Source organism: Mustelus asterias, chromosome 22 (assembly GCF_964213995.1).
Source record: "Mustelus asterias chromosome 22, sMusAst1.hap1.1, whole genome shotgun sequence".
NCBI lineage: Eukaryota > Metazoa > Chordata > Chondrichthyes > Carcharhiniformes > Triakidae > Mustelus > Mustelus asterias.
The window spans coordinates 24,900,086-24,922,175 of record NC_135822.1 but is presented as its reverse complement, the minus strand read 5'-3'; the positions used below and the strand labels follow the sequence as shown (position 1 = coordinate 24,922,175).

General features: G+C 46.1%; 1 protein-coding gene across 1 annotated transcript; it reads right to left on the bottom strand.

The window, feature by feature from the left end:
- Positions 1-314: 314 nt before the first annotated feature.
- On the bottom strand, positions 315-20,303 carry hspb7 (heat shock protein family, member 7 (cardiovascular)). Its single transcript, XM_078239015.1, has 3 exons — positions 19,969-20,303; positions 12,775-12,908; positions 315-4,475 (listed from the first exon to the last, which is right to left on the bottom strand). Exons 1-3 carry the CDS (start codon positions 20,162-20,164, stop codon positions 4,290-4,292), a joined length of 516 nt encoding a protein of 171 aa, XP_078095141.1. The 5' UTR covers positions 20,165-20,303; the 3' UTR covers positions 315-4,289.
- Positions 20,304-22,090: the final 1,787 nt, after the last annotated feature.

Sequence of the window (22,090 nt, the reverse complement as noted above, 5' to 3'; positions counted from 1 at the left end):
GGCACAAGATGGTAGGGACTACGGAGTCCTCACGTTTTGCTGCATCTACTTCAGTGTGCTCTGGACAAAAGCCCTCTCTGCCGACTGATTGGCCTCTTTGCAACTGCTCCTTGAATTTGGGAACAGCACCAAAGCAGGGACACTGGAGTTCAGTGATGAGGGACAGTACCCACCAGGATATAGCCTTTCTTTGGGTCAAATGCCACACGAGCATATTATTCTGAAGCAATGAAGGTAAATTTGGTGATTGCAGCTGCACAAAGATGTTGCTGGAACTGCGTTACATAACTTCCAGAACAACACTCAGACCTCCATGAAATCAGAATGGAGTATGTTTATTTATTAAAACGCAAATACAGCAGAATTCCGTTAGATATAACAGGAAAGAAAAAATACATTTATTTATGTAATAGTAACATCAAGACTAGTACTGACTCTAAGCGGGGAATACATTAGAATGGGTTAAAAATGAACTATCCAGAATTTCGTTTCTAAAATGGCATGTACTTCACTGTATGTGGGTTTATATGCACATATAGGGTGGAACAGTCGTGAACCGTCAGAAAGTCTTGTCTGTGAATGTTTCAGGTGTAAATCCATGGGGAGCCTCCAAGCTCTGTAATTTCACTATGTGCTTTCGAGAGGACTCCTGACAACTTTCTAAACACGGGATAATCAAAACTCCTTTAATTAAGAAGCTCGAATTGGAAAAACTGCTTGTGGGGAAGAGAAGGTGTTGCGATCCGGAGAGGTCTGGCGCTGTTCTCAACACAATAGGCTTGACGCCTAGGAAATTATGTCAAGTAATAAAACTCCAGAGGCGGGATTTTCCAGACGTGCTCACGCCAAAGCCAGAAAATCCCACCCGAGGTCAACGGACCTTTGCACGGTCCGCGTCCCGCCCGCTACGATTCAAGTGGTTGGCGGGACGGGAAAATTTCACCCGACAGGTATAAAGGGCATGATCGAGGAATTAAACTAAATTTTATAGAGCAGGCGGAAGGGGATCCGCATCGAGTTCAGTTTAGGAAACTTGGTCGGCATGGACGAGTTGGGCCGAAGGGCCTGTTTCCGTGCTGACTCTAAGATATATTTATTAACTGGTGTAGATAAGATAAATGTGGAACCCATATTTGTTGTAATCCAAGAAACTAACACCAGAGAACAAAGCCTAAATGAATAAGAAAAAGATTTAGGAAGAACTTTGGATAAGTAAAGATTTAATAAAATAATAAACTGCTTGTAATAGTCTGGCTGGGGAATAGGGTGAAGCATTGGAGTATTTACAATGCGACTGGCTGCTATAACAGGAAGGGTATTACAGAAAGGAACAGCAAGCTTACAGTTTTTTTCATGGCAGCTTTCATGACTTGGGGGCTTCTCAAGTGCTGAGCAGCCAACAAAGTCTTTGAAGTGTTGATACTGTTCTGATGTAAGGAAATGTAGGATAATTTGCAGTCAGCAAAGTTCCACAAATGAGGGGTTGGAGCTGGCGAGAGGGGAGGGTGGAAGGGAGCGACGTCGGGAAGAAAAGTCACTTCCAACTCTTGTATAAAACCAAATCAATTTGTGGCAGCACGGTGGCACAGTGGTTAGCACTGCTGCCTCACAGTGCCAGGGACCCGGGTTCAATTCCGGTCTTCCGGTCTCTGTGTGGAGTCTGCACGTTCTCCCCGTGTCTGCGTGGGTTTCCTCCACATGCTCCGGTTTCCTCCCATACTCCAAAGATGTGCAGGTTAGGTGGATTGGCTATGCTAAATTGCCCCTTAGTGTCCAAAAATGTGTAGATTAGAATAATTAGCTGTGGTAAATGTGTGGGGTTACGGGGATAGGGCAGGGGAGAGGGCCTGGGTATGATACTGGGTCAGAGTCAGTGCAGATTCGATGGGCAGAATGCCCTCCTTCTGCACTACAGGGATTCAAACAAACTGAGGGACAAAGTAAAAGGGACACTGCCTTTAACAAAAACCAAATCCCAAATGAAACTTAAAACATCAAACCAAAATATGATTAAAGGGGTCAATAAGGCATCCCAGTCCCCGCGGAGCCCAACGAGCACAGAAGACCTTGATTGTGCCAACAGTTACTGCATGCTCCCTCTCCAGAGGCACCCGGCTGTGAATGTCCATGGTAGAGGATGACCCCCTCAGTCGCCTGCTGCCTGGGCTTGTTGGTGACGAGTTTAGCCGGGTCCAGGAGCAGGCTGATGAGGAGATCCTCCTCCTTCCCCACCTCTCTCCACACCGGCTGCCTGTAGATCAGGAACGTGGGGCTGAAGTGCAAACAAAACTGTAACAAAAGGTTTTTTAAATAACTAAAGAGGGAGTGTAGTCTACAGCAAAAAGTTGGTTGACTGAAATAAAGTCGCACCCGCATTGGTAACTCGCTCTGAGTAGCCTAAACAAAATGAGGGTCGGACTCATTGAGAGTTTCTGGCCAACCTGATAGCCGACAGTCCCTGCAGCAGCAGGACTCTGATGGGGGCTGCTGGGGACTGCATGGAGGCCCACCAGGACTGAAGATGGACACTGGGAGGGATCGGGTACCCTAGAGATGGGTGTTGGGAGGGGGTGGGTTTTGGAGACCAGGAGACCCAAATGGGGGCTAACATCTTGGGGATAGATGCCCCCAGTACACACCGACACCTCCGAATAATACGCCCCAACTTCCTTCCCACCCTTCCATCAAATTTGTATTAAAAAGAAAATGGTCTTCTCGCTCTGATCTGCCTTTGATTGCCTGGTGTATTATGGCAGTGGAGGCAGATTAGTGGCCTTAAGTTAGCAATAATTGGTCACTTAAGACCTTCAATAGGCCTAAGGGTGGGCGGGCTAGTATGCGCTTTACCCAGACTGGATCATCTGTTTGGAATTGGTGGGGACCCCAACAGGTGGCTAACCTTCAAGTAGGATGTTTTAAATCCACAAGACGGAATCGGAAGGGCCCTGGTTGTATTCCCACTACCTCTGTGGCCTTGCATCCATGGTCGTCTAACTAAAGAGGCAAGACCAACACCTTACTAGGAGGAGCATTCATGAACCAAGGTCTTCTTTCTCTCAGGTATGGTTCCTCATTTAATCAAGAGGCTGTGGATACACAGATAGGAATCCATTGCCATTGTCAGAAATGAACCAGAACTGCTTTTACTGTAAAATCCTTTTGCAGTAAAGAATCACTAATATAAGCTGAGAACTTCTAGGGGTATCTGGGCACATTAACATTATTGGGTAAAGTCGCCTCACTTTCAGCTTCCACACGCTCAGTTTAAGACATTCTATCTCTCACCCCTGCTTACTGTCCTCACCTCTCTCACAGAGCTACCAGCTAGATATTTTGGTTTGATGATTAAATGATTGTGTTAAGGGTTTTTTAGGCATTTACTACATCCAGGGGAGAACCCGGCAGGTAGAAATGCAACCACGATGGGTGAAAGGTCATCTGGGGGGGCAAGGTGAGAATGGGAAGTTTGAGGTTACAATCAGATCAGCCATGATCTTACTGAATGGCGAGTGGGCTTGAGGGGCCGAGTGGCCTACTCCTGCTCCTAATGCATATGTTTGTATGCGGGGGAAAATGGCAGCATCGTGACTTAAGTGGAGATTCAGACATCTTGGCCACATTTTATCATTTGTGTTTACATCTATGGCAAAAGGGGCAGTTCTATTGGCCTTTGCCTATTCCTGATGGCTGTTATATTCTTCTGTTCTGTAACCATTCCTTTCGTAATACCATTAGCAACACACGCTCTCTTTCACAATCATCCAAGTCACAGAAGTGAATCGCTTGTCAAATAACAATACACAGCGCAATGCTGAAAATCTATGTACAAAAACTCATATCCAGGAGAGTTAAACTAGGAGGGGTCAACTGATAAGATATTCGACCAATGTTGCTGATCTGTTTTACCTTACGTGACAAGACCATTCACACACTCGGAGCATTGGATTGTCACCATTATTGGCTCCATTCAATGAACCTAGCAGTCATTTTGGTACAGGAAAACATTCAAACAAGTCTGCCACTGTATTGTGTCGTAGATTAGTGATGGATACATGATTATGAATGGAATTACTAAATAATGCGATAGGAAGTGTCAAATATCTTATTGCACAGGCTTTACTCACTGATTCCACGCTTACAAGAGTTGAGGTAATATTTTACAATGGTATGTTGGTCGGGTGAGGTGTGAAACACCAGCATGTGCTGCATTCTGCGTGACAGAACGCTGCTACTGGCATTAACAAACACCACCCTGCATTACCACAAAGTAACTCTCGCCGCTTGCCTGCTCAGATCTTAATCTCAGTTCTGAAAGTCTGTTGCACGTGTTCGGTGTGCTTGGCCGGGTGCCTCTTCGCTTTAATCGTCAGCGTCCCGTCGTCACCCAGAGCCGAGGTCAGGGAGGTGGGGTCCACGTCATCTGGGAGCTGACATTTGTGCGTGAATGTGTTCATTACGGTTCCATCTGCAGCCAGCTGGAAATGAAAGATATTTGCTTCGTATTTGAATGAGGCACAGGTATTTAGAATCGTAGAATCCCTACAGTGCAGAAGAAGGCCATTCGGCCCATCGAGTCTGCACCGACCGCAATCCCTCCCAGGCTTTATCCCTGTAACCCCACATATTTACAGTAAGAAGTCTCACAACACCAGGTTAAAGTCCAACAGGTTTATTTGGTAGCACGAGTTTTCGGAGCGCTGCTCCTTCATCAGGTGATGAATGCAGGATCTCCACGTCATGCCCACATATTTACCCTGCTAATTCCCTCACACTAGGGTCAATTTAGCATGGTCAATCCACCTAATTCACACATATTTGGACTGTGGGAGGAAACCGGAGCACCCGGAGGAAACCCACACAGACACGGGGAAAACGTGCAAACTTCACACAGACAGTGACCCGAGGCCGGAATTGAACCCTGGCCCTGTGAGGCAGCAGTGCTAACAGCTGTGCCACCATGTCACCCACAATTTTTTTTGACCACAAATCATCCCAATATTCCCTTCCACCTTGTTCCTCCTCCCACTCCCCTGTGCCCTGCCATGAAGGTGCCGATTCTCAGTGTGGTGAGTGGAACAGGTATAGCATCTTTGTTTATTAGTGTCACAAGTAGACTTGAGCAAGTGAAAGCCACTCCCACATTTAGACAGGCTGAATGTGAAATTATGCTAACTGCCTGAAGGGAATAATCTCTTATGTTTATCGACAGTGATGATAATTGGGAGTATTTCTCTTGTTGGGAGTACAAGGGCTGTCAATGTTTATTAAGGACATTTTCAATGCTATATAATAGGAAACACACCAAAGGCATGACAGTCTTTAACACTTTAATTGCTTCTGCATTAATCCAGAAATGTTTCCAGGGCCAGATGCATTGCATATAAACATTTGACCACCCCAGCTTTATAATTCAGTGGCATGTCTGAGAGGCTTAGAGAAGACCAAGGGCAACATGTGCGAAAGGGTTAATTGTCACATTGGCCACAGTCCTTTATTCACCAGCAGCACATTTTGGAAAAGTATATAGAATTATAGAATACCTACAGTGAAGAAGGAGGCTATTTGGACCATCAAGTCCTCACTGACTGACTACCCAGACCCTATCCCCGTAACCCTATGCATTTACCCCACTACCAGAAAACTACCAGACTGTGAAAGCTGCCAGATTATTGAAGTGAGCAGCAATCTGGCTAACGTACTTCAAGGCGTGATAGGACTGTTCAAAATTTGATGTGACTTCAGCCTTGTTCTTTGTGGTTGACTTTTTATGTCCTCAAAGAGACTGGAAGGCACATCAAAATCCTGCCTTTCCCATCCCAAGAATCCACTTTTAATATGTAGTGAGCTGTCTTCACACAATTTTTGTTTCCACAAATCTGTGTCCTGCTACCCCACTCCAGATGGTGTAAAGAGAGAACCAGATTGGAACTAGAATCATATGTAAGCCAGACCAATAATGGGTATTAAATGTAGAGTAAAGGGTTAATATCAGAAGCACATGATGCTGATGTAATGATGATGTAACATCACATGATTGAGTAACAGAGATCTGGAGGGAGGAGAAGTTCCAACCTCGGACAGAATTCCAGATGTGTGCACAGGAACTGTAAATGAATAGGAATGGTTTTAATAAACTACAATCTCAGACAGATTATGGGGAGGCGGTGGCCTAGTGAATAGTCTTACTACTAGACTATTCATCCTGAAACTCAGCTAATGTTCTGGGGACCCGGGTTCGAATCCCGCGACAGCAGATGGTGGAATTTGAACTCAATTTAAAAAATCTGGAATTAAGAACTTACTGATGACCATGAAACCATTGTCGATTGTCAGAAAATCCCATCTGGTTCACTAATGTCCTTTAGGGAAGGAAATCTGCCGTCCTTACCTGGTCTGGCCTACATGTAACTCCAGAGTCAGAGCAATACGGTTGACTCTCAATTGTTTTCTGAAATGACCTAGCAAGCCACTCAGTTCAAGGGCAACTAGGGATGGGCAATAAATGCTGGTCCAGCCAGCAACGCCCATGTCCCATGAATGAATAACAAAAAAAGATTACTTTGGGAGAATAGACAAGCCTTAAAGAACCCCATCTAAACACCACACACACAATCAAACAATCCCGTAGCTAAACGATATTTAGTTATTACTAGGCACAATGAACGGGATTTTCCTCTCCGGGCCAATATCCCGTGGCAGGGTCAGGAAACGAGAGTGTTTTCTGCCCCGAAGCCCAGAGGGAAATAATGTTAGAATGTAACCGGTGACAACTTTGTATTGGATGTAATGTGACCAATGGCAACAAGCTGTAAAGGTCAGCTGACCCAGTAAACCATGGAACCAATTACAGAATAATGTGATGGTCAGCTGACTCACTATAAATAAGAACCTGTTGGGAATTGTGGGGAGCTTGGAGTGGTCCAGGGCGAAGCCACAAGTTTGGAATAATGAAGTTTCTTTATTAAACCCTTTCTTTGATTTATAAGTTGGAGTAAGTTTTGTTACATTTTTATTGTCTGCATTTGAAGAGTTCCTTCTGATGAAACAAATAACAGCAAATGACGCGGTGTTGGGCTTATTCATTATGCAGCCAGGCTTTTTTCGCAGTGGGGCAGGCAGTATCTCATTTGCTCTGCTTTCTTATCCAAATGCTGGAGGCCTCCCTCTCCTCCGCTCTCCGCAAGCTGCCCCTGCACTTCATCCTGGTGAACCCTGACATATTCCCGCCATGGTGATCTGCACATACTCCGGACCAGTGTCAGGTTGTGCCGGCGGGGTGGGGGAAATGATTGGGTGCTGGGGGAAAATTCTAGTCAGATGCTCATCTGCATCCTGACAAAGGGATGCGAAAGGGCTTCCTGGTGACCTCCTGCAGGAATGGTGAGCTGCCATCACCCTGCCATGACGGTTGGGACCTCAAGCTCCCACCATCGATTCCCATTGTCAAATCAATTGTATAGTTCCCGCAGGATTGTCCGTCCCACATGCCAAGACTCCCAGCGGTGGCAGGATTCGAGTGTCTGATTCCATCCAATGAATTGACATTTAAGAGTGTGATAAGCATTGGGGGATTATCACTAATTTCTTAAAATGCTGAAGCTTGAGTTCTAAATAACCATAGAATCCCAACAGTGCAGAAGGAGGCCATTCAGCCCATTGTGTCCGCACCGACCCTCTGAAAGAACATCCAGGCCCACGTCCCTGCCTTATCCCCATAACCCCACTTAGTCTACACATCTCTGGACACTAAGGGGCAATTTAGCATGGCCCATCCACCTAACCATCTTTCGGACTGTGGGAGAAAACCAGAACAGCCGGAGGAAACCCACACAAACATTGGGAGAATGTGCAAACTCCACACAGACAGTGACCCGAGGCCAGAATTGAACCTGGGTTCCTGGCACTGTGAGGCAGCAGTGCCAACCACTGTGCCACCGTGCCGCCCATGGAAGTTAGGGAGAGACCTCGTTCTGGTGAATAGAACACTAAATTGTCCAGGTAAGATAAACCAAACAGCAGGGAGGTAGGACCAGAGAAAAGGAAATAAATTTAAATAAGTGAAACCAGATCTTAGGAAGTGTTAAAATCTTTGGAATGACCTGATTAAAGGCAAAATAGATGGAAAATCATTTTGAGGTTTTCATTTGGGATTGGATGCAGGAATTGGTGAGTTGAGATTCTGGGGTGGAGCCTTTAGTTGTATCGAAGGTTTACAATAGCCTCTTCCTGCGAGAGAGGAGCACTGTAGACATGCAAGCTGGTGACGACTACTTAATTATACTGAGTGCAAAAACTGGAGGACTGACAAAAAACAGAGAGGCAGGAAGTGAGACAAAGTAAGTCGTCTTAAGAAGGCACATCATGTCTAAAGAATTTGGGGAAAATCGGTGGCACGATTCCAGGATATGGAGAGGGGGAGAGGGACATACAGCCTATCGGAAACACACGGCCTCACCGGGAGTTATTTCCAGAGTCCTGTTCAATAGCCCAAGGCCTTCAAGAGGCACCCACAGTGCTTGGGGTGTGAATGCTCACCAACGCCAGTCGGAGATCGAGCTCAGCAACTTGGCTGCTCTTTGCGTTTCCAAATTGCAATCCCCCGCCCAAAATTCAAATGTGTTTTGCTGCAAATCCCGTCTCCTCACATGACCTTCATGTGGTCGTGGCCTTCCAAAGATGTGCGGGTTAGGTTGATTGGCCATGCTAAAATTGCCCCTTAGTGTCCTGGGATGTGTAGATTAGAGGGATTAGCGGGTAAAATATGTAGGGATATGGGGGTAGGGCCTGGGTGGGATTGTGGTCGGTGCAGACTCGATGGGCCGAATGGCCTCTTTCTGTACTGTAGGGTTTCTATGATTTTCTATGAACATAAGAAATAGGAGCAGGAGTAGGCCATCTAGCCCCTCGAGCCTGCCCCACCATTCAATAAGATCATGGCTGATCTGATAGTGGTTTAGTTCCACTTACCCGCCCGTTCCCCATAACCCTTAATTCCCTTATTGATCAGAAATCTATCTACCTGTGACTTAAACATATTTAACGAGGTAGCCTCCACTGCTTCAATGGGCAGAGAATTCCAGAGATTCACTACCCTTTGAGAGAAGAAGTTCCTCCTCAACTCTGTTCTAAACTGACTCCCCCTTATTTTGAGGCTGTGTCCTCTAGTTCTTGTTTCCTTTCTAAGTGGAAAGAATCTCTCTGCCTCCAACCCGTCTAGTCCCTTCATTATCTTATATGTTTCTATAAGATCTCCCCTCAGCCTTCTAAACTCCAACGAGTACAGGCCCAATCTACTCAATCTCTCCTCATAAGCCAGCCCCTTCATCTCCGGTATCAACCTGGTGAACCTTCTCTGTACTCCCTCCAAGGCCAATATATCCTTCTGGAAATAAGGGGACCAATTGCACACAGTACTCTAGTTGCGGCCTCACCAGTACCTTGTACAATTGCAGCAAGACCTCCCTGCTTTTATACTCCATCCCCTTCGCGATAAAGGCCAACATTCCATTTGCCTTCTTGATCGCCTGCTGCACCTGCAAACTGAGTTTTTGCGATTCATGCACAGTCTCTGGGGCACAGCCTCTGAGCGGTTCCTGGCCTTTACCCACTTGGATTTGTTGGAGGTGGGGAAACACTTGTTGAGTTGAGCTGGCCAGAGGAGGCGGCACAGGCCACGGGGCCGGGTGTAGCTCTGAGGTAATTTATTGATGCAGAATGATGAAGAACTTTCTAGATGCTGACAGGGTGACAGCATTATCTGCTTCTTTGTATAAAACGTTAAGCTGACAAATGTTCCCTCGAACGTTATAATGACTTTCATCAGGCAATTGTTAGAATATGAACTCCCTGATTAAGGGCCAAACCAATCAGGGAGCCTCTTGCTTTGTATTTACCCAGGCGTGTCAGTTCCTCTGGCACTCCGAGTGTAGACTGCTGACTGAAAGCTCTCTGTATGCTGTTGTCAGACTTGTAAATAAAGGGATTTTGGTGATGGGACTTCTGCCTCCGAGGACTTATTACAAACATATTTTGGTGAAGGAACCTTTTTTTTTCTATGTAGCTACTTGTTTTGATCTGTAATGTACTGCCTGCAAGGCAACTTCCACAAGAGAATCAGATTAATAACTGAAAGGGAAATATTTGCGGTGCTATAAGGAAATGGCAGGAGATTGGGATTCATTGGTAACTATTTCAAAGAGCAATCACAGCCATGATGGTCTGAGTGTCTTCCTTCTGTGCTGTATCCACGGCCCAGATTCTTAGAATGGTGGGTTTTGCTTCCCACCACCTAAGGAGTTGGTGGAGAAGGCATCACCTCTGGCTGCCCTGTAGCCATTTAACGCCCCAACAAGTGTTAATTGAGTGGAGATGGGACATTCACCCCTCACTGGGGAGAAGGTCATGCCTCGGAACGGCTGACAGCTCTCTAGTGCCAGAAGCTGCAGTGGACAGCACTGGGACTGCAAGTGGTCCCCACTGTCTTAACTCCCACGATGTGGAGATGCCGGCGTTGGACTGGGGTGAACACAGTAAGAGTTTTGACAACACCAGGTTAAAGTCCAACAGGTTTATTTGGTAGCAAATACCATTAGCTTTCGGAGCGCTGCTCCTTCGTCAGATGGGGTGGAAATTCTGACGAAGGAGCAGCACTCTGAAAGCTAATGGCATTTGCTACCAAATAAACCTGTTGGACTTTAACCTGGTGTTGTTAAAACCCTTACTGTGTTAACTCCCAAGAGTCCAGGGATAGATTTAAATTTTAAGTTTATTTATTAGCGTCACAAGTAGGCTTACATTAACACTGCAATGAAGTTACTGTGAAAATCCCCTAGTCGCTACACTCCGGCGTCTGTTCGGGTACACTGAGGGAGAATTTAGCATGGCTAATCCACCTAACCAGCACGTCGTTCAGACGGTGGGAGGAAACCAGAGCTCCTGGAGGAAACCCACGCAGATACGGGGAGAATGTGCAGACCCTGCACAGACATTGACCCAAGCCGGGAATTGAACCCGGGTCCCTGGTGCTGTGAGGCAGCAGTGCTAACCACTGTGCCACCGTGCCGCCCCACGATAAGCATGCGGATCTTAGGTGGAACAGCGGTGAGACCCTGGGGAGATGGGCAGAGGTTGGGGTGGAGGGGAGGTGGGGGTTGGCATGATGGGGGACTGTTGGTGGGGAGGCCAGGTGAGAAGGGAGTACCCAGAGGGTGGGGTTTGGGGAGGGACACTTGTTGTTTCAATGAGTTTGTCGATGGAGACAACCCCCACACGACTCCCCACTCAAAGCCTGAGCTACCGCCTTGTCCCTGAACCCCCAACACATCCGAAAATTGAGGCTGGGCAGGAGACGGGACTTTGGTGGTCATTAATTAGACACAGTAAGAAGCCTCACAACACCAGATTAAAGTCCGATAGGTTTATTTGGAATCAAAGCTTTCGGAGCGCTGCTCCTTCATCAGGTCACCCTCACTCACCCGAGGAAGGAGCAGCGCTCCGAAAGCTCGTGCTACCAAATAAACCTGTTGGACTTTAACCTGGCATTGTGAGACTTCTTACTGTGCCCATCCCAGTCCAACGTCGGCATCTCCACATCATTAATTGGTCACACAATGGCTTCAACTGGGACAAGGGTGGGCCGGCCTAAACTTCACCCATCGCACAGTGTAACCGGGAGAGATGGGGTGAATGGGAGACTAGTGAGTTGCTGCTCCCGGCAAGCCTGCTAGTGGGGGGAGGATAAAATTCTGCCTTTATGAATATTTGGCACCTCTGTAAAAATATTTTAGCTGTAAAAGGCTTCAGATTCATTTGGAATGTGTAATTCTTGGAATGAGTTCAGGATATTGTAGTGTTTGGTAATTGCTGGGATGTGGAGTTGAGATTAAGTATGTTTTTAGTTTAGATCTTATTTAAACAGCCAGCGTGCTGAGGGTCCAAGTTATTTTCAGAAGCTCATCTGTCTTCCATTAAGCCCAGTTGTGTCAAAATTCGAGTTTAAAATCTGAGGAAGAGAATTCAAAACCTAACTGTGAATCAAATTTCACTGCAGGGTGCGGATGGTGATGCTAGGATGCGAGAGGTGATACACCTCTGTCCGCTCCCCCTCACACTTTCACGTGCAATATTTCATGGATGTTGCATTACTTGGCAATGAAACAACTCCTCAGAGGTCCTTCACCAGATTCTCACATAGTCCCACAGTCCAAAGGACGTGCTGGTTAGTGTGCATCGGCCGTGCTAAAATTCTCCCTCAGTGTACCTGAACATGCACCGGAGTGTGGTGACTGGGGGATTTTCACAGTAACTTCATTGCAGTGTTAATGTAAGCCTACTTGTGATACTAATAAATGAACTTTAATTTATCACATGGCTGTTGGTGGGAGATTGTTGGGTGCAGAATGGCCGCTACCTTTCCCATTTTGCAACAGCGATTGCGCATCAAAAGTTTGTTATTGGCACTTTGAGACATCCTGGGGTTACGAAAGACGCTGGGTGGGAGTTTCCAGCCTCGCTCGCCCCGAAACCGGAAAAACCCGCCCGAGATCAACGGACCTTTCCATGATCTGGCCCTCGCCCGCTCCGATTCCCGTGACGGGCAGGACGGTAAAATTCACCCCGCTGTGTAAATGCAAGTCTTTTTTTTTCATAGATGATAAGAATCACGCAGCAATCTCCTTTGGACAGAGGGGAAAGCCTCCGAGGGACATGGTGGTTTCTAACTGTTAGGCCAGGCTGCGAAAGTTATGGATCAAAGGCTTGTTAACGGTGCCTTACCTTTTCAGCCCGAACTTCTATCTGATTATTGGAGGTGGTGACAATAATATCTTCAGGCGAGAAGTCGCTCACGTCCACTGTGAACTGATAATTGTCACCCATGGTCTTTATATTCCCCATGTTTCCAGGGCGGCCTATATGGGGCAAAGCACATTGTTCAGTCCCATCGGATATGTTTGCATTTGGTGGTATGGACAATGTATACAGTTGGATAGAAGCAAATTACTGCAGAGGAAGGCAATAAAGCCTGCGTTAATTTTGACCCTGCAGAGACCACCCACAATGAAGCATGGGTTCTCCGACGCTTAGCTCGAGTCTGGGAACAGGAAGTTCAGGGAGCCTCAATGTCACGATCAGAAAGGGAGGCGCGAATGCTTCAGATGAGGGCTAGTCAGGGTCCAGTATGGAGAAGCGAGGGTAGAGGGGATCACCAATACCCCAGAGAGGTACAGCTGGAATCTGAAGCCAAAAGAGAAAATGCTGGAAAATCTCAGCAGGTCTGGCAGCATCTGTAAGGAGAGAGAAGAGATGATGTTTCGAGTCCAGATGACCCTTTGTCAAAGCTAAAGGGCATGGAAAGTTGGAGATATTTATACTGGAGGGTGAGGGAATGAAAGATGAGTCATAGCCACAGAAACAAGGGGAAAGGCTGCTAATGGCAGTCCATAGAGATAGTAGAAGGTGTGAATGGCCAAACGGCAGAGAAGCTGAAATCAGAGGGTAAGCTGTGACAGATGGAGATGTGACGGGGAGGGAAGGGGAGATGGTTGCGAGAGAGGTAAAATTGAGAAAAAGGGGGAAAGGGGAAGCAAAGGGGGAGAAAAGGTACAGAATGGGGGGATAAAATAAGGGTAAAGAGTGGGGGGGGAAGAAAAATAAAAAAAGACAATAAAGAAATAAAGGTAGAGAATAGTTAAAAATTAAATGAATTGAAAACAAAGCGGTTGAGGTGGGATGGAGCTAATCATCTGAAGTTGTTGAATTCGATGTTGAGACCGGAAGGCTGTAAAGTGCTGAGCCGGAAGATGAGATGCTGTTCCTCCAGTTTGCGTTGAGCTTCACTGGAACATTGCAGCAGGCCAAGGACAGACATGTGGGCACGGGAGCAGGATCGTGTGTTAAAATGGTAAGCAACCAGAAGGTCAGGGTCCTGATTGTGCACAGACCGAAGGTGCTCAGCAAAGCGATCACCCAGTCTACGCTTGGTCTCTCCGATACAGAGGAGACCACATTGGGAGCAGCGAAAGAAGTAGACCAAATTGAAAGAGTTGCAACTGAAACACTGCTTAACCCGGAATGAGTGTTTTGGACTTTGGATGGTGAGCATGGAAGAGGTAAAGGGGCAAGTGTTACGCCTTCTGCGATTGCATGGGAAGGTGCCATGGGTGATGGGAGAGGTGTTGGGTATAGTGGAGGAGTGGACTAGGTTATCCTGGAGGAATATTGTTGGATAGGTTGGGCAGTCTCCATTATAAAAGCGTGTGGTCCGAGGTGGCAAATCACTACATGCTTAATGCTGGAGTCAGTGCTATATTAGGGCTATGATGAACCAAGCTAATAGGCTGCTATCAAACATGTGAAAGATATTTACAGCAACATGTTAAAAAGCATGAGTCATTATCATGCCCAGACATTTTTTAATTTGAAATCAGCGGAGTGACCTTTTCCATCCTATTAACATTCCGACTACAGGAAGATTATGGAGCGCAGATGTTGTTCATCCTGATAACGCAGCAAAACATGTTGGCAAAAGGGCAGGAAGATGCATTTGAAATCTGACTTATCCAAATCTAATTCAAAAGCCTTTAATGGACTTTACCATGCTACCACCGATACGGACTACGGCAGAGATAAGGGCTGGAATTTTCCAGCCGCTCACACCCCGCAGCAAGTGAGGGTGGGGAACTTGGCCGAATCTCTGTTCACTGCGGCAGGACTGGAGAATCCCGCCAGTGTGAACGACCGGAAAATTCCGGCCGAGATGTAGGTAAACCATCTCCAGTCCAGCAATTTGCATTCGCAAACGCGGCAAAGCTAACACACGGAGGGGAATTTTCCCATCCTGCCCACCGCGGGAATTGTAGTGGGCTGGGGGAGTTGACCATGCAAAGGTCCGCTGATCTCGGGTGGGATTTTCCGGTTTTGGGGCGAGCGTGGCCGGAAAAGCAAAACACTGCAGATGCTGGAAATCTGAAATTAAAACAGAAAATGCTGGAAAAACACAGCAAGTCTGGCAGCGTCTGTGGAGAGAGAAACAGAGTTAGTGTTTCAAGACCAATACGACTCTTCTTCAGGACTTTAGTTTATAATAAGACCTGGTATTTTAAAATCCGTTTGCTTGTTTTCTTTGTTATTCTTGTCTCCTGATTTCTCAATATCTCCTTTTTCCCTTTCCAATTCCAATATTTTTAAAATCCTCATGTCCTGCTCCCTCTCCTTTTCTGCAAGTAATTAAGTATCTCTGTTTTCACAGAACATCTACAGTGCAGAAGGAGGCTATTCGACCCATCGAGTCTGCACTGTGCTCTGACAGAGCATCCCACTCAGGCCCCATCCCCATAACCTCACGTATTTACCCTGCTAATCCCTCTAACCTACACATCTTGGGACACTAAGGGAGAATTTAGCATGGTCAATCCGCCTAACCTGCACATCTTTGGAGAGTGGGAAGAAACCGGAGCACCCGGAGGAAACCCACGCAGACACGGGGAGAACGTGCAAACTCCACACAGACAGTCACCCAAGGCTGGATTCGAACCCGGGTCTCTGGTGCTGTGAGGCAGTAGTGCCACCGGGCCATCTAGTATGGTTCCATGGATGCTGGCAGACCTCTTTAAGTTCATAAGATATAGGAGCTGAATTAGGCCATTTGGCCCATCGAGTCCACCCCGTCATTCGATCATGGCTGATATGCTCCTGATCCCCATTTTCCTGCCTTCTCCCCATAACCCTTCAACCCATTACCAATTAAAAATCTAACTCCTCCTTAAATTTACTCACTGTCCCAGCATCCACCATTTGGGGTAGCGAATTCCACAGATTCACAACCCTTTGGGAGAAGTAGTTTCTCTTCAACTCTGCTTTAAATTTGCTACCCCTTATCTTAAGACTATGACCTCTCATCCAAGAATGCCCCATAAGAGGAAGCATCCACTCCACAGCTACTTTACCCATACCTTTTATCATCTCGTATACCTCAATTTGATCTCCCCTCATTCTTCTAAATTCCAGCGAGTATAGGCCTAAACTGTTCAATCTCTCTTCATACAACAAACCCCTCATCTCTGAAATTACCAGACTTGCCAATCTTCCTCGGTAAACCTAAATGATGTGTAACATTGGGGCGTTGAATAGTGAGGCTGATCACACTTGACTCCTGACTGGAAATCCTCATGCAAACTTCTATACCATGGTCACAGGAAAGAGACCAGGGGCAGAAATTCTGGCCGATTCCAATCTAGCCCCATCACTCCCTGAACAAGAGGATCTGAGGTTAATTGTAACACCCTGGCCACCTTCACCCTTCTTCGACAACACCTTCCAAACCCACAACCTCAACCACCTGGAAGAACAAGGGCAGCAGACACAGGGTAACGCTACCAACTGATACAAGATTTTGGGTGGCACAGTGGTTAGCACTGCTGCCTCACAGCACTAGGGACCTTGGTTCGGTTTCTGGCTTGGGTCACTGTCTGTGTGGAGTTTGCACATTCTCCCCGTGTCTGCGTGGGTTTCCTCCGGGTGCTCCGGTTTCCTCCCACAGTCCAAAGACATGTGAGTTAGGTGGATTGGCCGTGCTGAATTGCTCCTTAGTGTCAGGGGGACTAGTTAGGGTAAATGCATGGGGTTATGGGGATAGGGCCTGGGTGGGATTGTGGTTGGTGCAGAATCAATGGGCCGAATGGCCTCCTTCTGCACTGTAGGGATTCTATAATTTGGGATGGGAAATGAAATGGTTGGACGAGCCAGTGACACCCACACCCCGTGAAAAGAATAGAAAAAAATTGATATTGGCTAACAACCCAAGCCGAAGGTGAACCTGGGGATCTGACTGGTCTGTATTGTTACACTCTGTGGTGAACTTCAGATCCCATGCCGAAGAAGGCCTTGGTGGCAATGGACTTTCATTAGATTGATCCATGATTATCCTTGGCAAAGCACTGCAGTGGTCTGCTGGTGCCTACAGCAAGATGGCTGACCAGGAAACTCTCTGGCTCTTTACCACCTTAACCTTTACCTCTTTACCACCTGCCATCAGGCTTATTGGAAAGATTTACAGGCTGATAATCAACCCTGTTGGCCATATTATCGGAACATAGGAACAGGAGTAGGCCATTCAGCCCCTCAAGACAGCTCTGCCATTCACTAAGATCAAGGCTGATCGGTGGCCTAGCTCCATGTATCTGCCCTGGGCCCATATCCCTTATGAACAAACATCCATAGCCATCAAGTCCTTGGATGAGATTTGAACCTGGCATCTCTGGCTCAGAGGTAGGGATGCTGACCCACTGTGCCACAAGACCTCCTAGATGGCGAGTTGACCAACTGAATATTGAGGGTTACTCCATTATTTTCAATATATCCATCACTGTGTTGCTTTTTCTGTCAGGTTCCAATTCCTTTTCATTTTTGTTTCTGTGTGGGTGTGTGTGCATGAGCAACCTTTGCTGTTCTTTAGGGTTCTGTTTGTATGAAGATACTTGATCTTTTCTGGATCATTCATTACAAACGACATAATCTGCTAACTTGAAAATCAGGGCACAAGCCATAAACCATCAGTGACAGAGATTAAAATCAATGTATTGTGTTTGACCCAAGTGTCATTGATTATTCAAATATACTTGAGATTTTTAGATTTTTTAAACTACCATGTGATCCTAATAAGTTTAATACATTATTATAGTTTCCACAAGTTTTAAAGTTTATTTATTAGTGTCACAAGTAGGCTTACATTAACATTGCAATGAAGTTACTCTGAAACTCCCCAGTCGCCACACTCCGGCGCCTGTTCGGGCACCCTGAGGGAGAATTCAGCATGGCCAGTGCACCTAAGCAACATGTCTTTCAGACTGTGGGGGGAAACCGGAACACCCAGAGGAAACCCACGCAGACACAGGGAGAACATGCAGACTCCGCACAGACAGTGACCCAAGCCGGGAATCAAAACCGGGTCCCTGGCGCTGTGAGGCAACACAAGTACGCCCACAAGTACAGATGCAGGGAGATGTTTGCAGATTAATTTATGTTTTTTTTAAATGTGATAATCAGAAAGATTTACATCTTACCATCTTATGCACTCCAGAGTGTAAGATGGAGTGCACTCCAGAGTATAAGATGCTATCGAAGTGTTCTCTCCAACTGAGAAATGTGAAAAACTAAATTAGTCTTGCTTTATCCACCAACGCACACAACTCCACAAATAAGTCTGGGGAACAATGGTTTTAAACATGGCAAACATTTTAAAAATTGGAATGTTTGGAAGCTGATGCAGCAAGGCAGGTTTCAAATTCACTCAGGCAATCAGCGTACTCAAATTAAATCAGGTGGACTGCTAGTTGTAAAGAACTGTTCATTATCATCTCCTGCTTAGTTTTTAACCATGCACTTTTGTTTCCTGTCTTCACTCAATCTCAAAGTGGGACTTACTGATTTGAGAGCGAGTCTTCAGCTAATCTGTACCTTAACTTTCTGTCCCCTGATTAATATATAAAAAATAAAATGTATTCTTATTCTGCATAATCATGTTTAGGTCTTTCAATTTGTTTCTTAAAAAAAAGGACAGCACGGTGGCACAACGGTTAGCACTGCTGCCTCACAGCATTAGTGACGCAGGTTCGATTCCTGGCTTGGGTCACTGTCTGAGTGGAGTCTGCACGATCTCCCCGTATCCCCAGAGAGTGGTGCATGTGTGGAATTCACTACCACAGAATGTAGTTGAGGCCAAAACGTTGTCTGATTTCAAGAAGAAATTAGATCTAGCTCTTGGGGCTAAAGGGATCAAGGAATATGGGAGGAAGGGGGGGATCAGGATATTGAATTTGATGACAAGCCATAATCAAAATGAATGGTGGAGCAGGCTTGAAGGGCTGAATAGCCTACACATGCTTCTAGTTTCTCGATTCCCGGCTTGGGTCACTGTTTGTGCGGAATCTGCACGTTCTCCCCGAGTCTGCGTGGGTTTCCTCCAGGTGCTCCGGTTTCCTCCCACAGTCTGAAAGACGTGCTGGTTGGGGTGCATTGACCCGAACAGGCACCTGAGTGTGGCGACTAGGGGAATTTCACAGTAACTTTGAACTATGTATCTGTATGGGCTCCCTCCCACAGTCCAAAAGATGTGCTGGTTAGCTGCATTGGCCATGCTAAATTCTCCCTCAGTGTACCCGAACAGGAGTGTGGCGACTAGGGGATTTTCACAGTAACTTCATTGCAGTGTTAATGTTTTTTTGATTTGATTTATTATTGTTACATGTGTTAGCATAGAGTGAAAAGTATTGTTTCTTGCGCGCAATACAGACAAAAACCATACCATTCATAGAGAAGGAAAGGAGAGGGTGCAGAATGTAGTGTTACAGTCAGAGAGAAAGGTAAACTTAATATTCAGAGATTGAATTAAAGAATTGTTAGAGAGTTTAAAAGAGTTTTAAAAGCATAGAATGAGAGTAAAAGATAGAATGAGAGGGTATGCTGGGTACAGCCCGCAAGAAGTCGCCTCACTCCAGTGCCATCCTTGTGTACTTGTGACACTAATAAATAAACTTTAAAACTAAAGTAAATTTACATTGATGTACATAAATATGTGTTTGACCAGACACACATTTCCAAAAAAGCTGCTGTGGAAAGATATGTTTCAAAGTGTTTAATAGAAGCATTTGAATCTTGCAAAATACCTCAAGTGTACCTGCCTCAATCGAATATTTAATTTTCTTAAAGATTCTAAATTTAGGTACAATTATAATGAGAACCTCAGCACATTCTAGGTCACTGTCACTCCACGTTTGAGATTTACTGATCGTTATTTTTTATTTCTGTGAAGATCTTTTTTTTAACATGAACTTTCTTTTTTCAGACCTAAGACACAGTTTCAATTTTCATTTAGCCAGGCCAACTTAGGTAATGACATGAGGATAATGCTTTGATTCTTCAATGCGTTTGGTGTGGATTAAAAAAATGATGGTTAGGACAGATCTCACTTGCCTGAAAATCCCAGTTGTTCATTGCGTGGTCTTATGAAACTTCCGTGGAGGATCGAGGACTTCTCAAACTCGTCCCCAAAGAGACCCCGTGTTTTATCCATGCACTGATCCAAGCTTGGACCCGAGGAAGAGGAGGAGGTGGTGTTCTGGTGGAAGGAGCGCTCAGATTTGAAAGCAGTCGAGGATTTGACACTCATGGACAGCAGATAAGCTCAGAACAAAAAGAAGCAAATTTAGCAGCCCCCCCTTGCTAGCAACCTTCGATGCTCAGGTAATATTGGAGAAGCTTCCGGAGACCGACTTGCCTTTTATGCTCTGATGGTATTCCACTCTGCTTTTATACAGACTACTGCCAACCAGCCTGGCTGCCAATGTCAAAACTTGCTGTTAATTTTAGCTCTGGCCACATCAGACACGCAGTTGTGAAAATTCTAACAGATGAAAGGTCGTTAGAGTGCTCCAAACAAATGGAGTGATCCAGGAATGTGTTCCCATAGCAAGCATTCCAGCCGAGCTCGGCAGAGAACTTAAAAAAGCAGCTTGACTCCCGGCACTGCAATTCTTGTTAAAGCTCTAGCTCTGCTGTGCTGAAGCTGGAAAATGCTTTATTTAGTCTCTCGGTGCCCGTTTGGGACAATGGTGAAGATTCGATAAAAACCCGAGCTGGTCTTCTGGACATTGCGTTTTTTTGTGCGTTTTCAGTGAAGGGAGGCTGTTAGGAAAGTTCCAACTCATTGAAGCAATCCTACAGCAGAATGAGGCAAAACTCTGTGGCGGATGCAATGCTCTGTCAGAAAACCTTCCACCATTTCAAATGAGCTGATGTTTAAAGCAGAATTGATGTGATTTCCTTCAGGAGTTGGGGTTTGAATTTAGGTCTTAAAGGGCTTGATTCAGTCCATGCGGACTGAATCGTAGAATCCCTACAGTGCAGAAGGAGGCCATTCAGCCCATCAAACCCGTGCCAACAATAATCCCACCCAGGCCCCATCCCCGTAACCCCATGTATCTACCCTGCTATTTCCCCTGACAGTATAGAATCATAGAATCCCTACAGTGCAGAAGGAGGCCATTCAGCCCATCGAATCTGCACCAACAATAACCCCACCTCGGCCCCATCCCTGTAACCCCACGTATCTACGCTGCTAATCCCCCTCACAGTATAGAATCATAGAATCCCTACAGTGCAGAAGGAGGCCATTCAGCCCATCGAATCTGCACCAACAATAATCCAACCTAGGCCCCATCCCTGTAACCCCATGTATCTACGCTGCTAATCCCCCTGACAGTATAGAATTGTAGAATCCCTATAGTGCAGAAGGAGGCCATTCAGCCCATCGAACCCGCGTCAACAATAATCCCACCCAGGCTCCATCCCCATAACCCCACATATCTACCCTGCTAATCCCCCTGACACAAAGGCCGGAATTTTACTGTCCCACCTGCCACAGGAATCGGAGCGAGCGAAGGTCGGATAATGGGAAGGTCCGTTGACCTTGTGTGGGATTTTACAGTTTCAGGGGGGCTTTAGTTGAGTCGGGCAACATGGTCGGTGCAGGCTTGGGGGGGCCAAATGGCCTGTTCCTGTGCTGTAATTTTCTTTGTTCTTTGTTCTTTAGGATGAGCGAAGCCATTAAACCCCACCCAAAGGGAGAATTTATCATGGCCAATCAAGCGAACCAGCACATCCTTGGATTGTGGGAGGAAACTGGAACACCCGGAGGAAACCCACGCAGACACGGAGAGAATGTGCAGACTCCACACAGACAGTGACCCAAGGTCGGATTTGAACCCAGGTCCCTGGCGCTGTGGGGTAGCAATGCTAACCCCTTGAGTTTTGAAAGTTTTAAAATTGGGCCCTTAGGCTCTTGAACTATGGCCTGTGAGATGCTGAATCTGAATTGCCACATTACTCACACTGGTTAAAACATCAGGGATACAGATAGAACTCACCACCACGGACACACACAGCATTTTCTAAATGTCAACCAGGAAAAATGGCTGGACTTTGAGCATCATAGCCCCACTATACTGGCAAAAAACTGATCTCTTCCCACTTGACCAAGTTAAATAAAAAGAATTAAAAATGTCTATCTGGAATTAAGAATCTACTGATGACCATG

Excerpts from the sequence above, each read along its gene's own strand:
- hspb7 (XM_078239015.1), bottom strand. The coding sequence starts at position 20,164 with ATGAGTGTCAAATCCTCGACTGCTTTCAAATCTGAGCGCTCCTTCCAC. Across the intron at positions 12,909-19,968 it reads TGAACAACTGGGATTTTCAG|GCCGCCCTGGAAACATGGGG; the intron begins GCAAGTGAGATC and ends TGCCCCATATAG. Across the intron at positions 4,476-12,774 it reads TAGAAGTTCGGGCTGAAAAG|CTGGCTGCAGATGGAACCGT; the intron begins GTAAGGCACCGT and ends TTTCATTTCCAG.